The sequence below is a fragment of the Vollenhovia emeryi genome, unplaced genomic scaffold, assembly GCF_000949405.1.
Source record: "Vollenhovia emeryi isolate VEMERY1.0 unplaced genomic scaffold, V.emery_V1.0 DF939267.1, whole genome shotgun sequence".
In the NCBI taxonomy this organism is placed as follows: domain Eukaryota; kingdom Metazoa; phylum Arthropoda; class Insecta; order Hymenoptera; family Formicidae; genus Vollenhovia; species Vollenhovia emeryi.
Genome location: NW_011967099.1, coordinates 267,920 through 279,037, shown reverse-complemented (window position 1 = coordinate 279,037; position 11,118 = coordinate 267,920). Strand labels below are relative to the sequence as shown.

General features: G+C 43.4%; 1 protein-coding gene across 1 annotated transcript in view; it reads left to right on the top strand.

Moving 5' to 3' along the window:
- Positions 1-11,118, top strand: part of LOC105559506 — an 88,512-nt gene that overhangs the window by 58,781 nt on the left and 18,613 nt on the right. The window contains exon 8 of the mRNA XM_012007852.1: positions 1,234-1,929. Within this exon, the coding sequence (XP_011863242.1) occupies positions 1,234-1,929 (696 nt within the window). The remainder of the gene's footprint in view (positions 1-1,233; positions 1,930-11,118) is intronic.

The following is an 11,118-nucleotide window of genomic DNA, read 5'->3' as shown; positions in this document are numbered from 1 at the left end:
GGATGTAATGGTACTCTGTAACTGATGTAATGGAACGAATCTTGGCCGCTTAAAAGGCGAAAAATGAGTATGCACTAAGCCCGGATCGGACAAACAAACGCGAATGAACAGCTTACTTGAATGAATGTGAAAGGTGCCAGGAATACCGGCGACGCCGTATTCGAACTCATTGATGCAACTTGTTCATTCATGCTCGTTCACGCTCGTTTGCTTAGTCTGAATCCGACTTTGTACGGCATTTTCAAGATTCTCCTGGATTTCTTGTCTCTCCGACGAAACGATAAAAACAATTAACGTGGAGTAAAAGCAATAAGAGATATTATACATTCACGACTCATACTCGCAATTTATATGAATATAAATAATAATAATTAAATAATAATAATAATTTTTAATTTTCTCATATCAAATTTTTCACGTAAAACGTCTTTGTGCGGCTGCAGCGACATAAAGAGATGCCCCGTCCGGATATTACAGAATAGTCAAGTATATCTGTGAGTATTCGCGTGCAGAAACAGGAATTATTCTCACACTTGGAGACGTAAACGCGGTTCTCGGTAAAATCTGGAGACATTTGAGGCCCAGTTTTACCAAACGTCGCTTAACTTTAATCTCAGTTTAATTCACGGTTGTCCCTTTCTCAAGTAACAGTTGGAAAGAGACAAAGAACGAATTAAGCTGACAATGAGTTTAAGTTATGCGCACGTTGGTGAAACCGGGCCTGAATATTCAAAAGCGACGTCCCTAAAAGTATCCATTAATCTCGCAAAGAACAATCGATCGCGTCCGATGTGCGAAAAGTACAACAATGACTCTGCGGTCGCTTTCAGGGCGATTCCGGTGGATTGTGCGATCGCACACACACTTGGATTTTGCAGCAAACGATCATATTTACGATGGTTACGTGACGCTACGAGGTTTTCGAACGCGATCGCGTGATGATCTCCGAGCGCGATTTATTCACGAGCCATTGACTCCGCCGACTACAAACCGTACTTTTATTATACCATGACTCACACTGATAAGTTAATCGTCTACGAAACGGCGCATTGAAAAATACTTGTATTACATCTTTGCCCCCTTCCGCCGCGAAATTTCGTAATGAGACGCCTAACCGGCGAGGGCGCGCAACGGTTTCGAAATTATATGTTGCGACGATATCGCGGCAATTAAAAACGTAATCGACGGCAAAGCCATTGGAGGATGTAACGAACGTCATTTTATCTTTTGCAGACGATCTGAAGCACGTGCACCAGGCTCTGCTGCAGAGTGCTAAGCGCGCGGGCTCCCTGGACAATATCACCGTGATCGTGGTGTTCCTGACGCCGCCGATCGAGATCGCCGCGCGCTCGAATCCGCTCCCGACGCATCAAGCACCGAATGGTCTATTACTGAACAACATGGATCCGAACAATCCGATCCCGTCGAATCACGACCAGTTCGACGTAAAGCCCGCCTGCATCAAGCCCGACTTCGACATGGACCTGCTTCTGAAAAACAATACCGTCTGCGAGGTGGCCAGGAACGGCAAGCACCGGGACGACGACGACGACGAGTACGATTACGGTCCGGAGACGGACGTGGACGCCGGCGAGGATGTGCACGACAACAATTACCCCCTCGCCGCGACGTCGTCGCTCGAGCCGACCCCCGAGGCCGACGAGTCGCCGTCGCCGGTGGCGGCCGACGACGACAAGAGGAACGACAACGATTATTCCAACCGCGACAATGCCAACGTCTGCCCGGTGGACTCGGTAGTTGGCGACGGCGACGTGGACAATCGTGTCCGTTCGAGTGACAGAGACGTTCGCGGCGCGGACGACGAAACCCCGCGCGACCACGGTGACGGCGACACGCGTGTCGAGACTGCTGCCACGCATACCGTCGTGGACGATGACGATGAGTCGCCACCCTCGCCGCGAGCTGCTAGTAAGTGCAACTTGTCCGTTGTAAGGGCGCGGCTGTGCGCCGCCCTAGTATACGGTTACGCTTATCACGCGGTGAGCAATCTGTTCGTGACGTTGGCGAACTACATCTCCAACTCGTTCGCCGCTCACGTTTTCGGTCTGCGCAGAAAGTGAGAATCGTGTCCCCGCGGTCTCGGCGTCCCGATCCTCCGACCGCCGGTCCGGAGACTCGATCTTCGGCCGACCGAAGATCACAGGGGACCGAAACGAAGACGAAGTCGCGACGAAACGCCCTGCGATAAGATTGCGCTAGTTGCTATGCGTGCCGCAGTACCAAGTATTTTACACCTTTTTCAGGGACAATTCAAGATATCTCTATCAATTGTTTCGCTGAAATCGCCTCTAGCATTAGCGAGTCCTTGTCCAGCAAAGACGACAATATTACTCGTTAACGATATCGCTTTTTTTTCGAGAGTACGAAAAAGCGAGTCTTTGTAGGGTACGCAGCTATTTGGCAGACGCGTGTTACAACATAGTCCTTCGTTTCCTACGCAAACGCGTCGCACGAGTGTAAAATTGAAGTGCACAGTGCACTCGATGCGATTTACATCACTAAAGGTAGAGTGCATTCTGTAATGACCCGCTTTTCGTACTTACGATTCGCAAGAAGAGGGGCTTATCCTCCTCATTCTGTTCACCTTGGTAACAGAAATACGGCGAACACTCTTATACCGTCGATTAGCTGCTGCATCCGTGATCACGGATAAACAGAGCCCGCGATCGGGCAAAGGTGTGCTATCGGCCTGCCGGTAAAATGTCACGCGCGTAGATTACAGTTTCTCCTTTTTTTTATACAGATATGCTATCATTATTTAATGGCCTATGTCGCCGCGTCAAGCATGTAGTCTACATCTTTAACAATATTGCGCTGGAATGATAGTTTTTCTTGCAGAACTTTATCAAAGTCAGTTTCACTCTACCAAAAGTGACAAACGTTTGATTATTGCGATTCGATTGTTGCGCCTAATGACAGGGTTGAGAAGTAACTCGTTACTTGTAACGAAGTTACAGTTACTTCTTTTTGCTAACTCTAACTTAACTTCGTTACTTTCTCTACATCTGTAACTGTAACTTAACTCAGTTACATTAATAGTTGCTTATATATATATATATATATATATATATATATATGTTCAACCACCACAGATCGCATTAGGCCTTGCATTTGCGCATAAACGCCTTTATCCCCTGCCGGAAATAATTCTACAAAATTCTACAAAAAAATTAAATATAACTGCCAAAATCTAAGAAATTCTACGTAAATTTAAAAAGTGTTATAAAAATCAATATAAAAATGCTAGAATTGGAACACTTTTGTTAATTTTTGTAATATTCTACAAGTAAGCAGATGCTTTAATTCTTTAAGATTTCGTTGTTTCTCAAATTTTTTAAACTAGTAAAGTTTTGTACTAATTTTTACAAAATTGTACATTTTCATGAAATACTACTTGCAATAATTTCTTGATTTGAGAACATTGTAATTTGTGATACTATTTTATAGATATTTTTCCAAAGAAATAAATGTTTCAACGAAGATATAAAAATTTCTACAAATTTCTATTTCAAGTCAATTTTTTGTAGTTATTTATAGAAATTTTTTCCGCTAGGGTCGCCGCTTTACAATTCAGATGCAGATTCGGTATTTTTATTTCTATTGCAAGGGAGTAACTGCTAAGTAACGATTCGTTACTTTTCGAGTAACTGTAACTGTAACTAGTTACGCGTTACTTTTCAGAATTGGTTACTTGTAACTGTAACTAGTTACTTTTATAAAGTAACTTTTCCAACCCTGCCTAATGAACAACGAAATTTGTAGGCTCGCAAGTTGACGGACGTATTCGCTGCGCGTGTCAGCGAATATACCGTACGAAAAAACCTGTTTCCCTAATTGACTTTAAAATTGATTCTATTTAACCCGCATCGGCAGCACCGCGAAAAACGGAAATTGATGTCCAATATGGGTAATAAAGAGTAACGTTTGCCATAAATGCGCTTTCTCGATAAGCGGAAATATCGAATGTCAAGTCTCGTTAGCGTAAATGGGCACCGCAAATCTTTATATTATTAGATAAGCAATTCTTTCAATGCTCGTCTTCGAGAAGCGAAGGAAAGGCTCCTGAATATTACGGCATGACGATTATTTACGGTAAAAGATAGTAGATAATACTATTTCGGAGCAATAATTAGTAATCGATGTGGCGTACGTCACTCTAAAAGTTCAGAGATAAATGAAACTTATTTATAGTAAATTGATGAAAAATGACAAAATGACTTTAACAAGTCACGCTATCTCGGGTGTGAAAAGATTAGAAAATTGATGAAATCATTATTCATTTATTTAACAAGAAAAAAGCTTTTAACAAAACCTTTCATTCGACAAGCAAAAATCTTTAACAAATTACCCTGTAATATTAAAATACGGTGTGTGATCTGATTATTGCTCTACACGTTATCTGTGGCGCAAATATAGAAACATGGCAATTACGTCTCAAAAATGTTTGCATTTACTGAGACAAAAATATTTTTACAATGTCTGTTTTTAACGTCTTATTCTGGTTTTCTACTCCACTTTTTGCTCTCTCTCTATTAAATACTCATCGTACTCGAATCATCACGTGCGAAAACGCATCTTTCATGAAAATCGTAAAGCCCGTATCGGACTACGGATGGAGATTGAGATCAGATTGAAATTCGACCAACCGGAGTAAAGTTTACTAATCTCAAGTTTAGTGAATTTGACTCTGATTGCCCAGTGAGAAATGATTCGTCGAAACGACGTCGAATCGACATCAATCGACGAGTTATTTCTCGCCGGGTGGTCAAATCTAAATCCGTAGTCTGATACGGGCTTTATGCTGTTCTGTCAATGACGCGACGATATTTTTACGTGGTAAGGGCGTATTGATATAATTTGATATATACATTTCCTGTCGTAATTACTGTACTCTTTAGGCCTGTTATACAATACGTTGTACATCGCCGTCGAGACGTAGCCAATGGTCCAATGAGAAAATTTCAAAAACTTCAATTATTTTCAAAAAAAAACTCTGGACCATCGACTACGTCCCGACAGCGACAAACGACGTATTGTATAACAGGCCTTAACAAGAATACAGCAATTTTCCATTATCGTTATCGCCGGGGATTTGAGATAATTAACAAGTACCGCCATATGTCCCCGGCTGGCTCGGGAAGCGTGTACCGTTACGGACATTCGAATCGGGCGCGCGAGGCGCCGAGGGCTCGCGCCGCCGCGCGGCGATTGGCCGCGATGGCGCGCCCGCGTCGTCGATTCGTCGCGCGGCGGCCAATAGGGCGGCGTGCCGCCAGTTGTCGCCGATCATGTGGAAGGGGCTTGTGGCCAGTTCGTCACGAGAGTCTCGAGCCTCGTACGGTCGTGAGTGCGCGTCGCTGGGTCTGCCCTGTGTGAATTTTCGTGGTGTATCGTGGTGTTCGCGCGCGCCCGGCATCTTCATCGGACACACCGTCGCTCCCGGTCGCACCGTAATCGCCGGCGCCTCTCGCCGAGATCCGGGGACACGCACGGCGCGGAGACTAGGAACGATCCGCCCGAGGTACGTCGCACGCGGTGCGCGCGCGCCCGCGCCCGCGCTCCGCCGGTTATCGCGCCGGCAAGCCCGGCAACCGTGAATTTGCGTATTTAAATTTGGAGGTGACGACGCCGCCGGCGGATCGACGCCGTGCGGCGGATGACAGGCGCGCGGTCGCCGTCGCCGGCCGGCAACCGGCGACCGGCGGTCGTGGCCGGCGCGGTCTCGGTGCGGCGTGACGCGCAGAAAAAGAATGCGTCCCACGCCGCGCAGGCTCGGTAGTGCCCGCTTATCACGAATAGGCGTGGGGATCGTTTCCGCGTCTACGGTTGGAGAGCCGAGCGGTACACCGGTCCCCAAGTCTTCGGGACCACACGCCAATGTTCCTCGTTCTTTGTTTCTTCTTTTTTCTCCCCCCCCCCCCCTCCGTTCCTCTGCCACTATCTCTTCCTGGAGCTCGTAGACGAGAATGTGCGTCGACGCGATTCGGCGTCCCGGTCTTCCTCTCTCCCTCGTGGTGATCGCAGGAACTAATGCGTCGATATATCGGAATCGAGGCCCGCTCCGCTCCAGATCTTTCTCGACGTTCGACAGGCTTCTTCGACTCCCACCTCTCGTGCGCGAACAAGAAAGAGGAAGCGGCATGGCCCTGCGTGACGCGGAGGGGCGGGGGGAGAAGAGAGGGAAAGACAGTGCCGAGCGTGATGCGAAGCGCGTACGAAAATACCGCGTTGTGAAATCGCCGTATTGTGTATTAGACTGCCGTCATCATCGCCCGGCGCGCCGAGAACGAAGTCGCGTTTCGCAATTTGTCAAATGTGACCCGCGATCGAATTGGATGCAATTCCGACGAGTTGCAATATTTAACGATACAGATACGCGAGAACGGGGCTCACGCCTCTCGCTCCCTCACATTTTTCTCTCGCCCGATAGTCGAACCTGGACAATTCTCCATAGAACCTGTAGACATGGAAGGGGGATAGCATCACCCAAAAAAAAGTATTCTATTTTTTGAGTGGTTCCCTCTTAATTTTAAAGGATTTTCCTATGAAATACGGACAACTTTTTAAAACAATTATGTTCTACTTTTAATTCGTCGTTTCACAGCTTGCGATTAACGTAGAATGGACTTTACAGTTCTATATCCAAAAAGCTATTAGCAAAAACAAACTCGCTCTCAAACGTGGGCCAGCAGTCACTTAAATAGGCTTTCTCCAGAAATTTTTGTACCTCGTTCATGCCGAAGAGTTACTAAACTTTTACCAAATTGACTGCACCACACTACACTGTCGTGTATGTTACACGTGTTTCACAGCTCGGTACAAACAGGGCAACTGACACTGCCCCTGTGTGTCGCGAACAAATGACAACCGTGTAACAAATAACAAGCGCACGTGCTGCGATTCGCGTATCCGCGAATATCTTGCGTATCCTTTTATTTTAAGAGGCTAGTATTACTGTAATGGAATTTTCTATAAAAGAATTTATTCTTAATTATAATTTATGAGTCTACTCTTTTAGAGAAGAATATGTGTTAAAGTAAGTGAGAAATGCTTCATATAAGATTTCTTGCTTAGAGGAAATGCTTAGAGGATTTCCCCGCTTATGAATAGAATTTTTTTTGTTGATATACTTTCCATGAGCTGAAACTGTGTCCAACATCTGTGTGACAAGGATAGATAGAAGATGACTTTGCTCTGTTATGCACATGCGTTAAATCGTACACACACGAAAATGTACAATATACGTACACAATCTACAAATACAATCTTGCTTTGGCCACTCATGCGCAGTTCGAGGGAAAGTCATAGAACGAGACAGAATGATAGCTTCTTCGGTTTCTTCTGTCTCACTTCTTGGACACACTTGTGTCGGTCCTTTTCCCCTTCCATGTCTATAAGTTCTATGCAATTCTCAAGCCTCCATTTATAAAGCCCTGTGTCCACGAGGTTAGAACTTGGGCCAGCAGGTCTCCATTTATAAAAACCTGTGTCCACGATGCTAGAACTTTGTCCAAGTTGTTCTAGTTTCGAGAAATGCGTGGCCAATCAACTAGCAGCTATTCCATAAAAGCTGCAAGTCGATTGGCTACACATTTCTCCAACTAGAACTTGGGCCAGCAAGTCTCCATTCATAAAAGTCTGTGTCCACGATGCTAGAACTTGGTCCAACGTGGACGCAGGCCTTGATATCCGAAATTATGCCGTTCTTAATGATCAACTTGGTGACCGATTAGTCATCAAGTTTAACGACATGTAATTTCTCTCGTTGACTTGGCGAGGAGAGAAAGGGTCCCGAAATTCAACGCGTCGTCTGCCCGGCGAGTTTCACGTGTTCTGTCCATAGAACTTATACTCATGAAAGGGGAAAAGGACCGGCACAAGTGAGTCCAAGAAGTGAGACAGAAGAAACTACTTTCTGTCTCGTTTGTCTATCCATCTTTCTATCATTCTGTCTCGTTCTTTAACTTCTCCTCGTACTGCGCATGAGTGGCCAAAGCGAGAATGTATTTGTAGGTTGTGTACGTATATTGTGCATTTTCGTTGTGTGCAATTTAACGCATGCGCATAACGGATCGAAGTAAACTTCTATCTATCCTTGTCACACAGATGTTGGACTCACAATCAGTTTCAGCTCACGGAAAGTATATGCTATCCCTCTTCCATGAGTATAAGTTCTATGGTTCTGTCATGTCTACCAATTTTCATTTTACATCATAGAATGAAAAAAATATAGCGTGACGTGACTAAACAAGATTATATTCTCACGGTCGCGCGTCGAATAGCTCACTTTACATTGCTATCTAACTGTGTCGGTCGATATTTTATATTACGATAGCAATTGTTCACAGGCGTTTAAAAAATTTTCGACAGCGCTGGTCTCGTTCGAAAAATCAGTGGATGACCGCCATGACAGTCAGCGTGATATTACATTTCCCATACGAATTCTTTGAGTGTTGATTGGCTACACTGGCTGTGTTCTCCAGAAGTTAGCGCTTAATAAGCGCTTTATGCTGATTGGATAGATCTAGAAGAATAGCTCTATTTCAGCACAGATCTGAAAGTATAATCCAATGAACGCAAAGCGCTTAGCAAGTGCTAACTTCTGCTGGACACAGGCAATGATAGGGAAAAAAATGGTTGCAGTTACCACAATCTCACTATAATGTATAGTCATCTTAGGAACCAACCACTTTTTACAATTCTTCCAATTACGTAGGTTATGGCTGACCCAACAATGTTACAGTTCTCATAAACGCAATATTGGTCCATGCAACTTACGATATGGTTGTCATAAACCAAAACGAGTTTTTAATTTGGTAAGGTGTACTACAAATATTGCAATAACAATTACAAGTAAGATCTCGAATAACTATGTAATAGTAATAATCGTATTTATATTGGAAGTAATATTCCCCGCTTTTTATTATACAGGGTATCAGACTCGTTTGTAGCCAAACTAAAAATTACGGTAGATTGGGTTAAACTGAGAAGAAAAGTCATGTATAACCGTTTTATAAAATTAGCAATAGTTATCGCGTAATTGATAAAAACGTCTGGCCGCGCACAAGGAGCGGAAGACCGGACCCGGCAGGAATGCAAAATGGTTTATTTGTTTATATCTCCTAGGACGCAGTAGCGAGAAGTACAGTCACGAACGACGTCACTCGATGCGTAACTCCACACGAGATATAAACACATAAACCATTTTGCATGCCTGCCGGGTCCGGTCTTCCGCTCCTTGTGCGCTCATTCGGCCAAACGTTTTTATCAATTACGCGGTAACTATTGCTAATTTTGCAAAACGGTACATGACTTTTCTCCTCAGTTTAACCCAATCTACCGTAATTTTTAGTTTGGCTACTAGTCTAACTAGTCTAACACCCTGTATACATACATTGCGTTCACTATGTTTATTGGTTACGTAACTTTGCACTTATAAAGAATAGTACAAGAAAGCACCTTTCAAAAAAAGATAAATAATCTTATACGAATGTATGAACTTATCCGTATTTATAACACACTATGCTGTTTTCTTCTTACGAGAAAGTTTGATACCGCGCGTCCCTCTAGTGGCGACATTCCAAACCACTTCACTTTTGTTTACTATGTGATTTAGTAAGGTGGCTAATAGAAATGTAGTTAAATTTCCTATTATTGTGATTGTATTTACTATATAAAATTAATTAACTAATTTACTATTCATTACCTGAATATTTTAACAGAATAATAGTTAAAAGCTTATATTTTATAGTAAATTTTTTAAATAGTTGGCATTACTGTGTCTATATGGTTGCTATTTACTAATATTATAGTAATTACCATAAAAATGATATTCCTGACTATAATTATTTTACTATGCAATTATAGTTTCAAATACCACATATTTTTCTATCAGTGTACAAAATAGGAAACTTTAAGCTGCGAAATATTAATTCGGCTACTGATTGTGAGATAAAAATTTATAGTATAATTAATGAAACGAGGTCTATTGAACCGCGCAGCTGATCCAAGAATTTAACACGACTGTTCTAGAATATTTTAAATCAAGTTTCGTCCTAAATTATGCCAATAAAATTATTAAAACTTTTAAAAATTGTTTTTTTAATACAAATGACAGGCCTAAAGCAATCGTGAAAATAACAGTATTTGGAATTTGTCACAGTTGAATGATACCATGAGTTCATTTTAATTATTTTACATTTAAAAAAGGAGTATATTTAATACTCTGAAATCGTAGTAGTTTTTCTGTCAAATGCTGTATCAAGCGTTTTACAACGAGACGAGGGAGAATCGAGATTAACCAACGCGCAGATCATGATTCCGCCACGTGATTCGGCGCTTCTTTTTATCTCGGCGGATGCGAACCCAGAACCCCCGGCCCAGAGACTCGCAATTCTCGAGTTATTTACAAGAGAAACGTGTGCGAAAATTGTGTTCTTACGGAAAAGTTGTAACTTGATTAGGTAAAAGCCACGTGAATAGTCAATCGACTCGTAACTTTTCTGTGAGAGCAGAATTCTCGCGCGAACGACTCGAGAATCGAGCTCTTGATTGACCAGATTTCAATCTTAAAAAAAAATTCGATCTTAATAGTCTGCAAAAGAAACGTATGCGAAAATTTTACTCTTGCGAGAACGTCGCAAGTTGATTGGCTAAAACCCACGCGAGTAGTCAATGAATCCGCGATTTTTCTCTAAGCGAATTTCGCGTACGTGTCTCGCGCGGACGAATCGAGCCCCAGGCCCGACAGCGACAGGGGCGAGAGATAATTGCGGAAATCAGCGTCGATAACGTAAATGCATAACTGTGGCGTAGCCGGTGAATTTATGACGATGCAATTAATTCCCCGATCGCGCGTCGTTGCGTGTCTCGCGTGTTGTCGTCTCCACGTATTTATAGACTCAAAAGTAACGCGCGCGCGCGCGCGTCATCGTCCCCCTCCCCCCCTCCTCAAACAAACGTTAAGGTAATTGGATCCTATCTATCTATCGCCGTGTTCTCGGGAGCGCCGTTACCGATCTCGTCTTACGCGGCATCTAAGCGAATTATCGCTAACAACGCGAATAACACATGTTTCTTCATTTTTAAATCGTACAC